Source organism: Stylophora pistillata, chromosome 4 (genome assembly GCF_964205215.1).
Source record: "Stylophora pistillata chromosome 4, jaStyPist1.2, whole genome shotgun sequence".
NCBI lineage: Eukaryota > Metazoa > Cnidaria > Anthozoa > Scleractinia > Pocilloporidae > Stylophora > Stylophora pistillata.
Window position 1 is genome coordinate 36727012 of NC_142522.1, and position 20173 is coordinate 36747184.

The 20173-nt window shown below is 39.6% G+C and overlaps 1 protein-coding gene and 1 long non-coding RNA gene across 3 annotated transcripts in view; one reads left to right on the forward strand and one right to left on the reverse strand.

Annotated features, from left to right (window-relative positions):
• Nucleotides 1–904: 904 nt before the first annotated feature.
• On the reverse strand, nt 905–5198 carry LOC148733555 (uncharacterized). Its single transcript, XR_016000081.1, has 2 exons — nt 3941–5198; nt 905–3338 (listed from the first exon to the last, which is right to left on the reverse strand). It is a non-coding gene; the product is annotated as an uncharacterized LOC148733555 (long non-coding RNA).
• A 1069-nt stretch (nt 5199–6267) lies between these two features.
• LOC148733556 (protocadherin Fat 4-like) overlaps nt 6268–20173 on the forward strand; it is a 42339-nt gene continuing 28433 nt past the window's right edge. Inside the window, exons 1-7 of one of the 2 annotated variants that reach the window (XM_088757224.1) lie at nt 6268–6761; nt 11929–12118; nt 13523–13696; nt 13928–14147; nt 14687–14964; nt 15418–15537; nt 16001–16154. In XM_088757224.1, coding sequence (XP_088613350.1) covers nt 6319–6761; nt 11929–12118; nt 13523–13696; nt 13928–14147; nt 14687–14964; nt 15418–15537; nt 16001–16154 — 1579 coding nt within the window. In that variant the 5' untranslated portion in view covers nt 6268–6318. Of the gene's footprint in view, nt 6762–9729; nt 10345–11928; nt 12119–13522; nt 13697–13927; nt 14148–14686; nt 14965–15417; nt 15538–16000; nt 16155–20173 lie in introns of those variants that run through there. The other variant, XM_088757223.1, reaches the window with a different exon arrangement.

The following is a 20173-nucleotide window of genomic DNA, read 5'->3' on the forward strand; positions in this document are numbered from 1 at the left end:
GGGAAGCAGAGGCCCCACCTTCAATCCTATCATCTATTCCTTGTTTGCGTGATGTTTTCATTCTGCTAGGGTCATGTACTTTGTTTTCCATCAGTCTGTGACCCTATCTGTGCCTTTGCTTGTCATACCCTGTAACAGGCCAAACGACATTCCAAAAAAAGATTTCAAATAGAAAAAAAAAAAAAAAGTTTTGATTTGGCTTCTTCTGAACAGTAAAAATTGTTTCTCTAAAAGATAAATTTAAAGTTCGTGTACCTTAAGAAACTGACAATTCAAGTTAGCGCAGCATGTCTAAGCGTTACGAAAGCAACAGATGTTTGTTTGTTTGTTTATTCAAGAGAAAATCCTACAAATACGCGCGCCAAGTTCGGCCACAAGCAAGAGACGTTTGGTGAAAAGATGCAAGGATTTACTCTAGATCTCATCTAAGTTTATGAAATTTCATTGTAGAGGTTGAATGAAAATACACCAATTGCACCGGTGCAAGAATATTTCAGAATCTGCATAGACAAGTCATTACGCCAAAATTCCATCTTTCAACGGGCAATAAGACATATGTCGTAGGTTAGAAACTTGTTTGGAAGTTGCGGCATTCATAAAGGATTGGGAAACACAATACATTAGGTCTAAAATTGCTTGCATGGTACCTTCCTTTGAGGTCATTTTAAAGATTCCTTTAGAAGACAACACTCAGCCACTTAGAAGCATGAGGAACTTCTTTTATTTCGCACTTCTTATCTTTGTTTTGTGACCTGATTGGTCTGTCTGAGACGTGGATAAGAAGAAGGAGAGGAGGAAGGAGGCGGTGCACGCCGCAAGATTGTGTCCTCAATAATTGGGCCCCTTTCGGTAGTTGCTCCAAGACTTGTGGTGGAGGGCTCTGGTTCAAAGAAGGTCTGTTCGAACTTGAGCAAGGTGTCGTTGTAAAAAGTGTCCTTATTATTACAGTTCTCAACGATATAGGGCTGTTTCTTGTAATACGCAATGCTGTCCTGTTAACTGCTGGTGGACTTGGAGCTCCTGGGGTCCATGTCAGGGTTGTGAAGTGTCACAGCAAACCAGAACGATGCGTATTATAACATCTAACTCGTGTGGAGGCACTACGTGCCCAAGTTCTAGAAGTCAGAGGCGGAGTTGTAATACTGGAGTGTAAGTTAAAAACTTTATTTCCGACGTTTTGGTTTCCTTGGCAAAAAAAGCTTACGCCGGGCGCCGAAAAGCCTGATTCATGACTTGTTCCTTACCTTCAGCATTTACATTTCCACCTGTTGCAATCACTACTTAATACCTATATATTCCACTGCTCCAATAAAAAAAAAAAAAGACAAACAAAAGCGAAAGCAAAAAACAAACAAAGGATATCGAATCTAAAAATTTGCCGGCTATAATCCAATTTTAGCACAAATAATTAAGGGTCTGCCTCGCAAAGCTTAGCAATGGCCTCGCAATCTATGCAATTTGTAAATTGAGAAGTGCACTTAACGTTATCAAAGTTGTTCCGAAAGGATTAGTCCTGTTAAACTATTCGTCATCGTAACTCTGATGCGATGTCTTTGCAACATTTGCGACTGAGAGTGATCTTTAAAGAAAAAAGTGTCTATCCTCAGGTACACGCGTAAGTCGTGCTTTATCGTGCCCGCGCCACTGTCCTCCAATCAGGTTAAATATACTTTTAGGAATTTTTAGATCTCAGTATTCTTTAGAATACAGCATTTAGTTACAAAGAAAGTGCGTAACAGAAGAAGAAGAAAAAGAAGAAAACTTTATTCAAGTGTCCATGTGTTTAGCTTTCGTTTCTTTATGCTTTGTTAAAATCGTTCAAAGATGTTTTCCCCCGATCGCTGACGCTTAACCTCCTCCACGATTAAGTACGGTCCGATGTAACGAAGTGAGTGTTTGCCGTAACGGGACGTTCTGATATAACCTGCGGGATATTAAAATCAGCGTTTCTAAGCTCATAGCCTTGATAGGTAGACTGAAATATTTCTGTAATATACAGTGGCATTAATCCGTTTTTAACTTTAAAAATGAGTGTAGCTATGCTTTGTAATCTCCTTTCATATAGTGTTGATAGAGAGGCTCTGTTTAGTAAAGTACTATACGTGTCCATCTTAGATTTGAAAATTGCTCTCAGTGCTCGTTCTTGAATACGCTCAAGCTTACGTCTATCGGCCGTTTTGTAGAGTTGAAGTTTGGCTGAGTAGGGTATAAGGTTGCGTAGCCTCGTTAGAACTCCCACTTTCTGGCTTGTTTTCTTACAGATAGCACTTTTATGCGTCGAAAAGGACAAAGGAAAGAGAGCAAATTGTATTGAAAATAACTGCCAGAGGCCACTCTCATACTCTCTTTTCTTTCAAGTGAGGCTGTTAGTCTCTAGAATTTAAGACTGTGAAAAGATAATTTGATTGAAAGCTAAGCTTATCGATGAAAGGCCGCAGCCGGGAACAACGAAGTCTATTACTTAGAGGGCTAAAGAGAAGGATACATAGCATTTGTGGTTGCTGGGTCCTTTTTGTGCCTTTCCCCTTCTACTTGTTAGGGTCTCATTTCATTTTAGTTTAACTATTCAGTTTTAAAGCTTGCCTGCCCATCCCATAGGGATGATAGAAACTCGAAGAATAGTTGATTTCCATAAATCATAAATGTTTGTGTGTTTCCACGCACTGTGTACTCGGACGAATGACTTTTTGTGTCACAAAATTTAACTTTTATGCCAATGCAGTGAGTACTGAGCGTGCTCTAAACAAAGAAATCTGTATCTTACATTAATTTCCCTCGGCAATTAAAAGGATATAATGTCGCAGCCTGAGGGCTCTTTGTGAATACCGTAGGACACAAAAGGATATCTCAGAAAACAAAATATGATACGTGAAGATACCGGATGGATATAGCAGTGTATGTCGTCCTATGATTTGGTGTGAGACTGAAAGTATTGTCAGATTGTATCACTTTGTTCTCTTGATTGTTATTTGAAAGTATGAGAAACTCTCCTCAGGTCGTTTATGTTGTATCTGTGGTATTGTGCATCCTTATTAGTCTTTCTGAGTCGTGGTTAACTCGCCGGAATCGGCGGGGAACCCGAAGAAGGCCATGTACTCAACAAGTAGATTGTGTTCTTGGTAATTGGAGGACATACAGAAGTTGTTCAAAGACCTGTGGCATAGGATACTCAGTTCAGCAGCGGTCTGTCAAAGTTTGGCCGAAATGTGGCGGTAAAAGGTGTCCTTATTACTATAGTTCTCAACGATATAGAACTGTTTCCTGTTATACGCAATGTTGTCCTGTCAACTGCTGGTGGACATGGAACTCCTGGGGTCCATGTCTGGGTTGTGGCGTATCTCAACAAAACAGAACATTGAGTATTAGAAGGCAAAATACTTGTGGTGGTAATGCATGCCCGCGATCTAGAAGTCAGTCGAGAAGCTGTAATACCGGAATGTGAGTTGCTATTTTTTTCTTTTATTTCCATTTTTTGAGAGATCAGCTCTTGTCTTTCTATTCTTTTCACCCGTTCATACTAATTCCTCAGTCCCTGCATTTGCTAACAGAAAAATTCGCTACAGTCGAGGCGATGGAGGAGTAATAGGTCTTTTTGTAAGGAAAAAAATGGAATCTTGAAAAGTCATCAGGGTCTACTTTCAATTTTTTTTATTGTTATTTTTCCTTTTTACATTCTGTGCTTATTGCTTATAAAATCTAACACACAAACTAAACTTGCCTTTAACAACGCATTGCTCGGAAGTTAAGAATTAGATTCGTATCTCTAAGTAAGTGCTTTTTAAGCATGAGCGTTCGCTTGATTGATATTTTTAGTTACCATTGGTTAGATACTATTTTTGTGACTACGTTGATTTGGAACCAGAGTTTAGACAAAGTTGCTTGGATTTATGATAGACAATTCAAGGCTCGTATTGGCCTTTACAGCCATTACAGAAGTCACCATCAGTCAATGATGTGAAATGGACACCTATCTTCTATACAGAAGGGGAGCCAACGACGACGACGACGACGACGATGACGACTTGAGAAGCACGCACTGCGCAACACTTTATTTTTCTCAACAAGATGTTTAGAAGTCACTTTGAGATTATCACGGCTAGGAACGTAATTCATTTCCGGTCCTTTTGAAGTTATGACGCTATCATGCGTCATAAAATATCCTAAGGGAAAACCCACTGTTACAAGAGTGGTAGTGATAGAAATAAGGCTATTGTGGTCTGCGGAATTAGCCGTTTTAATCTCGTTGAACGCCCCACCAAAAGCCGTTTGCATGAGCGAAGCAACTATTATGCATCGTCATTTAGTAAGCGAAACAATAACAAAACAGAGAAATAACCTTTGGAAACAAGCTCATGCTTGTCGTGTTAATTGAGAGCCAGTGTCACAGGTCACTCGACTGAAATACTCTCGTGTAAACAAAGCGTATAACATTCCTCATGCTGTTAGCATCTAATTTGCAGTTGATGATTTGAAATGTTCTCAAGTCACGAGTCGCTCTCAGTCCAATGCATGGGTTTATCGCCCGTTATGATACATAATCAATCAGACTAGACACCTATGTCTGATCCTTAGGAAACTTTTCGGTGACATTTCAATGGAAATACTAACAAAACTATCAATAAAATTCGGAAAGAAATTATGGTGGTTTCGCACTTAAATGGAATTAAAATTTAGTTATTTCATGTGATTATTTTTTGTGATGGTTAGGCAATATTTTCAAGAAAACATTTTTTTCGCCTATTTCGTTTACTTTTAATTCTCGGCTGGTACCGGCATCGCTGGGAAAAAAATTAGGTTGAAAGTCTCAATTTAACCTTAACTGTTTTGTACAGGATTCGGAAAAAAAAAGCGTTATGTAACAAAATCGACTCTCAAACTAACACTTTTGTAAAACACTTCTGTTTCCTAATCTCTCGTAGCTTACTACGCGCTTCTACAAATAAAACTTTTAACTCGATTTGATGGGATTAGTACAGTCTGAATTAGGTAACATTTGCGGTAATAAACAAAGTTTAAAAATGACAGGCAGCCAATCTTACGTTGGTTAATGCTCAGCTGTGTAAATGCGTTTGAGGAACAGGATTACCGCTGGGTTGCCCAAATATAAAGTTGCAGGTAACGCAAGCATAATGATGGTCATAAGTACAATCTTAGCTGATACAAGCGCCGCATTACACTTACTTCTTAGATTTTTTTTTTTTTCCATTCAGAATGTCTTCAATGGCTTAAAATTGGATCTTACTGAATGTACATGTGCACAAGTTGACACCAAGTTCAGCGGAAGTTTTTATAACCGGAGTTTTGACTTCGTTCCAGATCGTAATGACATTAGATCTTTAAATGCACGCACGTTACAAGAACCTTCATGGGCTATCTTCGGTAAATTTTCTCAGGGAAATTGTACTTGCGTCCGAACATGAATCATGTACGCTTTGTTTCTTCAATTTGCGATCGATTTTTGGATTACTTTATTAACCCTACGTGTCTGTTGGAGCAGTGTTTCCGGGTCTTTTCCCATACATATATATATATATGTATTGACACCGATCATGTGCCATAACATTGTCAAAACCGTTTTTAAATGTTTTAAAAAAGGTTTTTAACAGTATATCTTTCTTCGTTATGAACGACTTGAGATAAATACTGCGTTACCGGAATACGTGTTCTGCCTTGTTTCTTTCCAAACAAAGGTACAACTTTGAAAACTCCTCAAATTCACCGCCTTTTTAAGCGGGGCAATATTTTACTTCGTGAACCCTTAAAACTTGAATTTACAAGTTAAATGAAAAGTAAAAGATGGAAAGATACGGACGCATAAAAAACAAAGAATGAAAGATAAGGCCAGGTATTCGAAACGATTGCAAATTTACCATACGGCAGACGATATGTGTGTTTCATCTTTCCTAAGTTTTAAACCAGTGCTCTTCTAACTGCTTATCAGCTTGCCGTGATTTTATTTTGTCGTTTTCCAAAGGTATATTAATTGTAGAATAAGTATTGATCTTAATACGCATCATAACATTTAACCCGCGAAACGGAAATTTGACCGCACAAGTTATTGCAGATTTTCAGACTTAGTTATCATTCTAAGAATATTATAGCACGTGGTGGACGACGTTTGTTTGACTTTCATCTCAAACTTGTCGCGCGGAGCCAAAGTAGTGGTTGTTTGAGGCGTGTTACGTAAATAAACAAAGTGGCCTCTACTTAATTATTTCTCAATCACCAAACAACGTCGTGCGTGCCCCTCTAAACGTTTTACTAAGGTTTCTCTTACGATTTCTTCGTAACTACGACACTTTTCGGCTTCTTAAAAACATGAGGAACTTTCTTTTTGTCATTTTTCTGCTATTTCTGGTGTTATGTGCCTTAATCGGTCAGTCTGAGTCGTGGCGAAGAAGAAGGAGGAGAAGGCGGTGCTGGCGAAGGAATTGTCTTCTAAACAGCTGGGCAGCAAGTGGAAGCTGCTCAAAGACTTGTGGTGGTGGATCCATGGTTCAACGGAGGTCTGTTTACAGATGGCCGAGTTGTGGCGGCACGCCTTGTCCGTCTTACAGCAGTCCTGAACGATACAGAACTGTTTCGTGCAATACGCAGTGCTGTCCTGTTAACTGCCGGTGGACGTGGAACTCCTGGAGTTCTTGTAGTGGTTGTGGCATGTCACAACAAAGTAGGACAATGCGTATTGTACGTTCCAATTCCTGTGGGGGTATTGCGTGCCCAAGTTCTAGAAGTCAGACGCGAAGTTGTAATACCGGAATGTAAGTTGTCCATTATTTCTCTTACCTCTAGAGCATCCCGCGTTGAGCCTTAGAAACCCGGCACATGATTCTTATCTTACTTGGTACATCCTTTCATATGCCTGAGCAACTTCTTGATACGTTCGCCTCAAATAAGTGCAAAGCGACTGCTTATCAGAGAGCTAAGTCCCGAATTATTTTCAGTTTCTGGAGCGGGGAAACTCGTACATAACCCCTCTGACTTAAAATGGGTGATGACCAACACATTTTCGAAAGTTGTTTCATCTTTTTCGTGATTCAGTAACAACACTCAAAATTTCAAATGCATCCAACTTTATTCCGAAAATAGTGGATAAAGCGCCTAAAAGCAGGAGCAATTGTCAATATAGGAGAGATTTATTGTGTGGGGGGCAGAGGTCCCATCGTCAACTCTATCATCTACTGCTTGTTTGCGTAATGTCTTCATTCTGCAAAGGTAATTTTCTTTGTTTTACATCAGACTTTGTTTGTCATATCTTGTAACAGGTCAAAAGACATTCGGAAAAAAAGGCAACTGAAAACAAAAACTGAAAGATATAGGCTGTACCTTGAACCTTTGTCTCGAACTTGCAGTATTCATAAAGATTAGGAAACATGCTACATTGGATTTAAAATTGCTTGGTACTTTCTAATGATTTCATATTAAAGATTCCTTAAGAAGGTACCTCCTTGCCACTTAGAGGTATGAGGAACTTCTTTTGGTTCGCTCTTCTTATCTTTGTTTTGCTGTGTACCTTGATTGGTCTTTTTGAGTCGTGGACAAGAGGAAGGAGGCGGTGCACACGGCAAGATTGTGTCCTCAATAGTTGGACCCCTTTACTTTAGCATTTATACCTTCACCTATCTTAACAACTTCTTAATACACATTTTTTGGCTCGAACCAACGATGGACAAAAAAAGGCAAAGACAAAAAAAACAAACAAAGGATAACCATTCCCAAGAGAGCCAGCTATAATCAAATACTAACACAAACAAGTATCTAACTGCGTCGCAACGCTCAACAATGGCCTTGTAATCTATAAAGTTTGTAAATTAAGAAGTCTACGTTAGGCTATCAAAATTGTTCTGAAAAGGCCCGACAAAGTCAACCCGGTTTTATTGCACTGTATGCGAATCAAATCCAGAATTTTGCTCCGTTGTAATATATGCATGGCTGGTTCAATAATGTTAGTGTTGCTAAACAGTTCGTTACCGTAACTCTGCTGTGATATCTTTGCAATATTTCCAACTGAGTTTGATCTTAAAGTAAAACGTGTCCACCAGATAGACGCGTTTAGGTAGACGCATTGGTCGTGCATAATGGCAAGCTTTCTTCTAGCGCAGCTGTCCTCCCATCAGGTTTAATACTTAAAAGAATTGTTAGATTCTGGTGTTCGTGAATAAAAAATAACAGCATTTAGTTAATGAAGAAAGTGCGTAACATCGGAGAAAAAAAAGGAAAGAGTGCGAGAGGTGCTGAAAATAACTGCCACAAGCCACTCTCGTCCTCTCTCTTCTTTCAAGTGTGACTAACAGTCTCTAGAATTTCAAATTGTGAAAAGATCAATTAATAGGGGGCCGCATAACTAATCGATGAAAGGCCGCAGGGACTAAAGAGGGTTTCTATATCCGGAGTTTTATCCAGATCGTCAAGACTTTAGATCTTTATTGCATGACTGAAACGCACGTTGTAAGAAGCTTAAGAAACCAGATTACCAGTAGGTTGTCCAAATATAAAATTGCAGGTAGTGCAAGCATAATGATAATCATAAGGACAATCTTACCAAATACAAGCGCTGCACTACACTTGCCTCATATATATAAGCATTCATAATATCCTCTATCGCTTATAATTGTATCTTACTGTATGTACGCGAATGCAATCGACACAAAGTCCAGCGGAAGTCTTCATAACCAAAGTTTTGACCTCGTTACGTAAGCGTTTACTAGCCGCAAGCTTAAACAAGATCTAAGCCTGCGTGAGCCCCAGCCTAACAACGTAACTCAGCAATGCGTTGTTTATTTATCTAAGCGTGACCTGTTCGATGTATGTTATGTGGGGTACACAAAGGGCCACCTTCACACGCGCGTTGAGGGACACCGTGAAAAGGCGTCATTTACAAGTAGTTTTCCAAAGAACATAACACTACTGTTCCGAATAATTTCTTAGCACGCTTCAATGTAATTAAGAAATGCGTAAACAAGTTTGACTGCCCTGGTAATGAAATGCTGTGTATTCAAGATCTTAAACCAGCATTGAATGCACAGTCGGATTCTCTTCGTGCTAGTAAAGTATTCATGTAATTAGCTTGGCACTCTTTTATGCAAATTCGCTTCAACTTAACCTTTTCACAAACCACATTTTATCATTATTTATGTAACCTTGGTATTGGCGCAAGATGCACCGAAACGTCGGTTTCTATCACTTGTATTTCTTGTCTCATAAATGAAAATAAAAGATACAAAGGTACGAAAGCGTAAAAAACAAAAAATGAAAGGTAAATCAAAGGCAGGTATTCGAAATGATCGCAAATTCACGATACGACTGACAATACATGTGAGTTTCATCTTTCTTAAGTTTTACAAACCAATGCTCTCTTGCTGCTAGTCAGCTTTTCCGTTTTCCAAATGCATATCAATCATAGAATTAGAATATACCTTATGACGCATCATAGCATTTTTAGCGCCAAAACGGAAATTTGACACAGTTTATTGCAGATTTTCAGACTTAGCTGTCATTGTATCGCGTGCTTGACAACATTTGTTTGAGTTTCATCTCAAAGTTGTTGCGCGGAGCCAAACTAGTGGTTTTTCTAACGTGTGTTGCGTAAATAAACAAAGTGGTCTCTAAATAAAATCTCAATCAGAAAATAACGTCGTTCGTGCCCTTACTGGTCTATATTCTGATAAAACAACACTTCGCAGTAAACAACATAAGTTTTAAGTCAGCAAAACACAGTATTCGTGATGTTAATTGGAAAAGGGAAGCACTTCGACGGCCATTGGGTTAACTTTTGCCTACGGTCAAACGATAAAACCACCTGATATTTTACGCCAACGTTAATTGTCATCAAACGTCTCACTTCAAATTGAAAGATCGTATTTCAAGCACTACTACGCCACTCCAGTGATTAGCCCTCTTACCACTCACTGAATCAAACTATGCGGCTATGAAGGTCGTAACGAGTTTTGTAGCGCTGGCTTTTGCGACTTGCTTCCTCTCCACTGTGGATTCTTGGCGTCGCAGACGGAGACGTCGATGCTATCGTAATTGTACGCCTGGTAACTGGGGAGGATGGAGCACCTGTACGAGGTCATGCGGCAAAGGAACACAAGCTCGCACAAGGGGGATCTCTGTGCCTGCTCTTTGCGGTGGTTCATGCAACTACAATCTGAGAGAGACCAGATACTGCAACACACAATGTTGCCGCGTCAACTGTGCCTGGAGTTGGAACTCATGGGGTCCTTGCAAAGGTTGCGGCATGTCGACTAAATCACGTACTCTGCGTATAACTCAATATCCAAGCTGCAGGGGGACGTCTTGCCCCAGTCAGAGAAGTCAAACCATAAGTTGCAATACTGGAATGTGAGTTATTCAGAAATCGTTACAAATGTTAACCTTTTTCGTAGGCTGTGTACTTCTATCACAAATTGCGCGCCTTGTGTTTTTGGAATATAAACTTCTAGCCTGTGTTGTAGTATTGTGTACTTCAGTTCTAATGTTTCTTACCGTGGACCGCAGCTTGTGTTTATTTTTCTTTGACATTTTTTGTTGACTTTCGAGGAGAATTTAAAAAAATTCTACCTCGATTTAAACCAATTTCATTGATAACTTGAATCTGCTACGTGTGATTAAGATCGTATGATACATTGTTAATGATTAATTCGAAGTAGAGTATGCTTTTGTTGAAGCATGGCTTAAAATGTAATTCTGCCACTCAGTAAAATGGGAGATTTAACGGCGCTCGTGGCACACTAGCTATCCACATGGAAATCTATTATTGTGTCAGAACTGTAACATTTATTCCTTTATGTTTCCGTGCCTTACGTGCCCTGACATGATCTCATTACCCTATCTTAGTGAAGACAAAAGACAGACATGTGTTAATGTCACATCTGGCGCTGTACCCAATTTTTTTTTTTTTTTTTTTTTTTTTTTTGTTGTCCTTGCATTAGCCATTACCTAGTAAGAAATTTGGTGTTTAACCTCTTTTTTCGCTGTAGATCTTCGATATATCTGATGGAAATAGTTAAATTGAGGTATTTTAAAGATCTGTACTCTACTAGATATCTTCTTGACCTGCAGGGGACATTGACAAATTACCTTCCGTTCTCTGCGTTCTATGGTATAAATTCTAATTTTCTCTAACTATGCTGTTTACCACACACTTCTATACGTGCAAAGAGGGAAAGAAACTAGTTTACGTACTTTGAGCCTTAAATCTTAAAAGAAAACGTTACAACGACCTCTCTGTTGACCTACGGAACCTGGCACTGGCGCTTGCTCGATTGCATAATACATTTACGTGAGGTTATGCGTTGCGCAACGCAAGTCGAGATCTTCGTAGAGCATAACTATGGGCTGGTTTCGAGTTTTCTCGCGAGAGAGATCCGATTGTGATACTTTCTTGTAACTGGACACGGTAGATGCTTCATTACTGCCCTGTAGAATGAGAAAGAGTTGGATTTTTGCATGCCTAAAGATTTTATCTTTCAATATTGAAAGCGGACCTGCCAACAGAGATCAAATTTCTGGGAGGAGAGTATCAGCTCAACTCAAAAATACTTACGTCGAGCCTTGAAGAATGGGATTATCTGAATATAATTAATAATTACGAGTTTTTATGTGCTTGAACTTCATACCGGAGATGGGTCTAATTATGAGGTATCATTGTCGCTTAAGGTTTAACTAAGCAGTAAGTGAAAATACATCGGCGCAAATCCGCCTTGGATCTTGACAAGCCTAAGTCATTAACGTTAAATCTAAGACAACAAGTTAAGGCCGATTTTTTTTTTTCGATAATTTTTTTTTCGATGGGAAAAATCTGAGACGGTAAGTAAACGATCGTTTGGGAAATTTCCGAGATTTGAAAAGTTTGCATTACTAAGTGGGTGTGAGCGAATTTCATTTAAAAAAAGCATTTTAAGCTCGCCTTTTGCTTTGACACAGATGCTGTCCGGTGAATTGCGCAGTTAGTGGTTGGTCAAGCTGGGGAAGTTGTGATGCTGGGTGTGGACAGTCCGGCAAGAGGATTCGAACTCGTTCAATCACAACGCAGCCTACCTGCTCAGGTACTGCATGCCCGTCTCTCCGAGAGTCTAAGTCTTGCCAAGGACCATGCTGCCCAAGAGATTGTACGGTTAGTGTCCAAAGTATTCTCTATAGCGTACCGATTCGCTTGTCTCAAGAGTAAACACTAGGGACCTTAAGCATCCACGACAGCGACGGCAACGAGGACGTGGAAAAACAAGAGATCTAATTTACAGAACAATAGGTCAGCACGTGCATTTTGAAACTTTGTACATTTCTTAGCCGTCCTATGCAAAACAACAACGTGAAATCGCCAAAATTTGCGTCGTCTGCGAACCGAAACCGCGACGGCAAATTATTTTAATTTCCATTTGGAACGCAACGCTACTTTTATACATCATGCTAAAGTTGAGCTCTGGCGCCCGTATGAGACAGTAAGCTCATGCAGCCATTTTTGAAATTCTAACTAAGAGTAGAAATTCATTTTTTAATCGAAGTCTTCCTTGGCGTTGCCGTCCTGACTGCTTAAACACGAAGGTGCGCTATAAAAGGAGCCTTAGGTCCCACTTGACCATTTGTCAATCAACCGTCGTGTGATGTAGAACTCTTAGAGTCAAGTCAGCTTGAGCTACAGCTACTCCAACGCAGTGAACAGCGGGCGCATTCCTCAAAATTGTTCTATGTCTACATCACAATACAAGAATTTTGAGATTTGTATTTCCTTTCTCCAATGGAAACTGTCTTTATTTGTGGCGGTAAATTTGAGATCGAAGTAGGTGGTTCGCACGTTACCTCATGCCACCATGCTGGTGGAAGTAAACAATAGATATCTCATTAGCTCTTTTTGTTCGTCTACCAGCATTTGAATTTGACCCGCACACGTCAACGGTGAGTGACAAATGAGCCTAGGTCTTCCTAGGGAAGACTTCCTTATATAGCGCGCTTTCGTGTTTAAGGTCTCTAATACTGGTGATGAAAAAAAGAACAAAAAAGGCATCTCCTTTTAAAGTGATTTTTCTCAAATTTGGATTCAATTCTGAGAGTTACGAAGTAAGCAGCAAATAATACAAGGTGTACATATGCATTTGTAAACTTCATTTCAGTCATCGTTACTTTGTTGCCGGTAGTTTCAAGCATTTATTAATGAAAGACTGAACAACGCAAACAAATTTGCTGAGAAGCTTGCTATTTGTATATATATAAATAGCAGACAGTACCGTTTCGGCCTTCTGGGCCTCATTTGGCTTTGTATGCCAAAGAGCTATATCTAACTGCAGACAGTACCGTTTCGGCCTTCTGGGCCTCATCGGTGCAGTGCTGATGCTAGGATGGGGGAGAACCCATATGGTTGCCCCGAACGATCCCACATTTGTGGTATCGTCTAAGCCATGCCAGAGTGCTCTAACTTAAAAGGCCTAGTGAGCTATGCACAATGCTAGCGGCAATGACTCACCCCACAGTGCTCAATTTGGACATGAAAGCAGAGCTTTATATGCTTTTTTAAAATCATTAGGTCACTAACTGGTCTAGTTGGGGGAAGTGTACAGCTCCGCCGGGGAGGTGTTCTGTTAACAGTGGTACAAAGACAAGATCTCGTAGAGTTTCTAGATATCCGAGCTGTAGTGGAAAATCCTGCCCACCCTTAAGCGAACAGAGCCGATGCACACCTGTTCCTATCTCTTGCAAGGTAGTCTTATTTTTGTTATTGTTGTTGTTGTTGTTTGTTTGTACTTTTTGGTTTTGTTTGCGTGCAGTTTCTCAATTCTTTTGTTATATTTGGTTTCTTTCTGTTTTGTTTGTTAACGTCTTTTTGGCCCTTTTCAGTCTAAGATTTAATCTCTCAGAAATTTGTAATTATTTGTTTCATCAGAAATTTTGATATGATCAAAACTCCTTTTTACACTCACTGTATCATCAGATGAACCCTTGGAGTTCATGGAGACCTTGTGTCGCACTTAATGGAAAATGCGGGAGAGGTTCTCAGTACCAGACACGTACTGTGGCGAGACAGCCTTACTGCAGCGCGGCGTGTCCGTCAACCAGGCAAACACGTTCGTGCACGCATAGTTGTTGCCCTGTTGATTGTGCGGTGTCCCAGTGGACTCGATGGAGTGCTTGCTCAACAACATGCGGAATAGGTAGGTGACACACGTTTACATCAGATAACTTAATTAAGCACTTGAAATGAAATAAAGAACAATATTATGACTTGCAGATGATATGCAAAGTAAACAAACTGTCTTCGCAGCAATGAAAGTAAAGAACACTGAAATAATTTAAGTTTTGACTGAGCATTATGCTGGGATCAAAGCAAATTTAAGATGGTTTTTTTGTCCAGTGGCTTCGTGGCTCAGTTGGGAGAAGTGCTAAACGAGGATCTGGGAGGCACGTCTTTCAGTCCTGTTTAAGCTTGAATTTTACAGGTTTCTTTTCTGCAATTGCTTTTACTCCAACTTTCTCGTAAATATCTTTTCTAAAATTTTTAGGACTTGAAACGTTTGTTACCCAAGGGCATCACCTTGAAGAGAATCTTCTTACTTGCGTGCATTTTATTAAAAACACACAAAAAAAGTCAAAATACAATATCATTGCTTCATTAGAGAGATTATAACATTAGCGTAAAAAGGGTAAACGGTTAAGATTTTCCATCAGCCTGTTATTTCTTTTTTTTTTTAAGGTTCAAGGACCAGAACACGAAAAATAAATACTCAGCCTTCTTGTGGTGGTAAATCTTGCCCAGCACTGAAAGACACAACATCTTGCTCGCACTACAACAACCGTGACTGCGTGATGTCCAGTTGGACAGCCTGGTCACCCTGTAGTAATGGCTGTGGAAGCGGTACTTCCACTCGAACACGCACTGTCGTCACGACAGCGTTATGCCGCGGGAAAGCATGCGGAGCGAGATCAGAAAGTAAACGTTGCACTGACTTCCGAGACAACAGAGACTGTGTGGTAAGTTACCCTACCATGGCTATGTTTTGTAAGGATGTATTGTCGTTTAGAAATCTTAGATTTGAATAAAAATTATTGCAGAATATATATGTTCATGGTATGGACAATCACTTGTTCTGCAAGGAAGGAAGTATTTCATTAATGAACATACGTTACGTAGTCATTAGAGAACGGTAGTTCGCCGGAACTCTTCAGTACATATTTCTTCCTCTCTCCCTACTACCTCTCTCCCGGCCCACTCTACAAGAAAAATAAAAAAAACAATGGCGGTCTCAAAATCCACAAAGACGCAATGTATTTCCTTCAAGTTACCAGATAGTAAGCTTGGCATCCGCTTTACAGGCTGTATGCGGGACTGACATATTCTGTAAAAGGACATTCCTTCCGTACAACTTCTCACATTGTCTTTGTGGAATTTCACATAATTCATTTAGGCGTGTACTACTGTTTTAGGTGAACTCTTGGGGCTCGTGGGGAGCCTGCAGTGAAAAGTGTGCTGTTGGATCGAAACAAAGGACGAGGACTGTAAAGATTTCTAAAAGGTGTCAAGGCCGAGATTGCCCAGTTCTACAGGTACGTTTTCTCGAGAAAAAAAAAAAAAAAACGCTTGTCTCTCACCCTTCTGTGAGGGATAGTTTGACTGGTGTCAAATACTCTTGCTCCATACTGACATCACATAAACCCGAACAACTGCATCAATTTAGCAGAAAAATTAAAGCTTGCTCAGTCTCTTCTAACCGTAGTGATGCAGTAGTAGGTACCTCTTAGTGGGTTCGTGCGATTTTCGCGAACCCTCCGGTTTTACGGTCTTTCTTTTTTGGAATGTTTATACGATTTTATTTCATTGAGAGAAAATAATGGACCCAAATCGAAGAAGGGCCTTTTGCTATTATTGTTCTTTCTCTCCGCTGCCAAGCTCAACCTCTTTAATTTTCAATTATACCCATCATTCATCGCCAGTCTTTTCCTTAGGTTCGTTCAGACAACCACATGGTGAGTAACTAATCATTTATAATGTCGTCTTCGCTTTTTGCAGAATACTACTCAGTGTGGAACGCCAAACAATGGTTGCCAACACAAGTGCAGCAATGGTGGCTGTTCATGCAACAATGGTTACTATCTGGCTTCGGATAAGAAGAACTGCATCGCTAAAGATTGCAGGATGCCCAAACCGTCATACTGCGCCCCAGGTAAATTTATAAGCACGAAGTCATAAACTTTGTTCTACAAAAAAAAGTCGTGGGTGTACGGTAGGCGTAGACATAACGATTTATAAATGTAGGTGTAAATTAAAGCTGGATTTTCCTCAACACTCACATTCCCATCCGGAATGAATTGAGACATAAATTTTTTGACAGTTTTGTTACTTTGTCAATGTCAGTGTAATACTAGGCAGGCAGTAGATGAAAATAAAGAAAAGTATCAACGATTGGATTATTAATGAATCCGATACCAAATTCTCCGAACTAACATCATAACAAAATTAAAGTAAGACAGCAAGGAGAATTACTAACGAGATACGAGATTGAAAGGGATAAGTCAGTCGTATTGTATATCAATATAATTTGGATATATCAACAAAGTTGAAATGGTAAATTGGCCACCGTAACGATTACAAAAGCTGACGTTTCGAGCGTTAGCCCTTCGTCGGAGTGAACTCCCGCCGACGCAGCCCCAAACAGTTTCTTTCAAAACTATCAGCCTTTATTCGTAGTGTATATCGTTATCTTTCATCTTTCAAGGGTTGAAAATTTCATGTTCAGATTGTTAATTGTTTCTTTCAAAACATTTTGCCTACTTTAAACCTTTAAACTTTAAACTTTAATGATAAATACTCCCAAAAAAGGTTTTTCAGTACCTATTTACAAATATGAATGCTAACTATATCTGACAAGCTATTGTTAAATTCTAAATTCTAACTGTCACTCGATCATTTATTCATGGCAAGTTTCAGGACTTTCTTAAAGGCTTTTAAAGATAGAATGTTTCTGAGGTCTTCGTCTAACATGTTCCACAGAGATACAGCTCTATAGGCAAAGGACCCTTGGCCGGTAGCTGATCTGAATAATTTGCCTACGTTGTTTTGAGCAGGTGTTCTCACTGGAGGGCCCAACAACTCATTTAAAATCGATTTTTACTGTTTATTTAACCGATCATAAAAATATTTAACTCCTTTTATTGAACAACAGCTGGCGCCTTAACTTTTTTTTCCTGAGGACCTAGAGCGTACACTCACATCCTGACCAGTGATCTTACACATATTCATTTGGCTTTTCCGGAGATCTCTCAGTTTAGAATCTTAATTACCAGGTCCTGTTTCTATTTACTTTGCGTGATCTTCTTTTCATTGTTTTCTTGTGTAGGTGAAAAAGTATATGTTTTACAGGCTTTTGTCATACGTGTGTTCGTTACGAATTTGTAATGATAAGGTTCTCGGTTTTTTCTTTTACACACTTAGATAAAAATAAAGTGTTGAGACTTTGTGGCGGTGGACATTAAGCTGTTGACGAGTAAATTTTACTTCAATCAAAAATAGTTTGACTTTGACGATGTCGTAAAAAGACGTTTCTTTCTTTTGACGATCATTCAATTTTCAAAATTACCTGGCAATAGATAGCGGTGGGGAGTATATTAATCTAAAATTTTAGTTCTATGCTTTTCTTCTTTGATCATTGAAATTGTAAATGTTTGTTCGTATGTTTATTTGTGGTTCCTGGATATGAACCTTTCACATGTTGATATAAACCAAACGAATTAGATAGAAGGTGTTTATTGCTAGGCGTGCTTCGTGCGTTCGCCCGCAGACCTTGAACTTTTAGGTTCAATTTTTTGAAATATTAATACAAGCAGCGAACTAGAGACACAGTAATAAGTGCTGTGATCGTACTACAATTATCAAGATATCGTTGTCAGTTCTCCCCTCTAGCTGCTTCACATTTACTTGTACATTTGTTGTGAGAATTTGGTGTTAGATCAAGATAACAACTACCTGATAAGCTTGAGTATTCTAATTACCCATTTGCTGGATAATGTCTGCATATTATAAAAGAATTTGCATGTTAATCACTTCTGGAAGTTAAAAGGTTAAGGTAGCTCTCGCTGGCATTTAGTTCCTCCTTACAAAACGCTGAAATATTTACGTCTTTCCAAACCACTACTGATTTGTCGAAGTACTCGTCGCGGAGCAACGAAAGGCAGAATTTATTACCTGATAAAATCCAAAATTGTTCTCTCCATTTGTACCGCCATTTGGTTGGAGATCTAAGTCGCACCTCACATCAGTCTTGGTATTTATCAAATACGGTACAGTTGAAGGGTCAACCACTGTAGCAGCAGTGCAGTTAATGTACTGATTTCCTCGAATGTTGATGAACTCGTACAACTTGCAACTCAGAGAGCGTTCAGTTGATGGGTACAGGGGGTCATAGTTGGAAGGTGACGCACGAAAGTAATCCCGGAATTCAATGCCAGTTGTTGGAAATTCACAAGTTGCCCGCCACTGAGTGGAGTGCTCGCTAACTGTTTGCATGTTGACTTTCGAAAGACGGTAACTCGATCAATTTCCATTCACGGCGTAATCGTCTTGCAAAGATTTTGTGCTAAACATGTCCGTATCTCTCCGATTTCGGCCTTTTTCTAGCGAGTAGCTTTGCACAAGGGTCCAAGCTGCTCCCGGCTCCGAACCAAAATCACAATAAACGTGTAGAATGTTTTTAGCCCCGTTTAGTATTTGATACACTCCGTTTTCGTGTTTCCCAGACAACATGATATCGTGACAGGATCGCATAGTCTTTTGACATCTGTGACCACTATAACCAGGCAGACACTCGCACTTGTGCCTTCTGGCCGTGACGTCACATATTTCGCGACATGTGCCATTTTTTTCGCATGGGCTGAAAGAGCGATGTAGAACAGTGTTTGGTTAATCAGGGTTTTGGTCTTAAACGGATTATTCTTAAAGGAAAATGATAAAAAATTGAATTGATGCAGTATAGAGGAATTACTTGTCCCTAAACAATTGCTTCTCAAACAGGTTTGATGTCGCCCTCGTACGCCTAAAAACTTAAACACTTACTTGTAAGAAGTTTTAAACTGACCATTTATGGATTGCAAGCGTCTTTACTTCGCTAAATCGTTAGATTAGGAAAAAGCCTAACGTATTCACTTTTAAGGTCAGGACTAAAGATCAACAGGTTATGAGAATTGTACCGTTAAAAATAGACATTTTCTAATGTGACAAAAATGGAAGTAAAAAAGTATTGGGAAGGTTTCAGACGATCTGTTCCATCTCATCGCTTCAACTAGATGTAGTCTTTACAGGTATATATTGGATCTTTAGATTGGTTTGCTCTTAATTAATTTTCAAGTTTCGCTTAACTCTCTCGGTCAGGCGAATAAGACATCGCTGCAATTCACTGAGGGAATTCTATAATTCCGCGTTTGTAACTTCATAATTTTCGATGTATAGTGAAAACAAAGTTAACCTTCTTAAGGTAGCTCCGAACTATCTCGTAATACCTCCAACCCGACATGACTAGTAGGGATTCAGGATTTGTGTATGGAGCAGCCTTGTTAAGCTTACAGTTTTCTGTTTCCTCACTATTCTCCTTGAAATTTTCTGATAAACACTGGCAGTTTTCGGCGCATTTTAGAAAGCAGCTGTAAAGGTTGCTTGTCGAGTGTCTTGAAAGAGAATGGCCGAAGATGCCATAGCTATCCGAAATAGCTATTACGAAATCCATCTTTTGAACTTGGCAATTTTATCTGCTCACAGTCGTCGTCGTCAGAGCAATGTGTAGTGACAGACGAGGTAAGGGAGAAAAATATCAGGTTCATTTGTGGTGATTCCACTGTCTAGTAAGTTGACTCCTATGTGATCGCTAATCGCGAAGCTCTATTAAGGTGCGTCCTTTTCACGGCCTTTTAAATTCCCATCACGCAGTTGGTGACTCTAAGGGATGGCAAATTGGTGATTGCCATGGAAATTGCAGTCGAGGAGAGTTTAGGTTTGCGTCAGGCGAGCCTTCTCATACTGATTTAGCTTCTGTGCAGAACCCAATATTCTGAGGCATATTAGAAGTCGCACCTAAAACCAGATAGGGCTGTGGAAAACAATTTTCAACAAACTTTCGATCTCGTTTGAAACTGATCTTGAAAGGCTGAAGTGATATCCATTATTGATATTATTTCGCAAGAATACTTGGAGGGC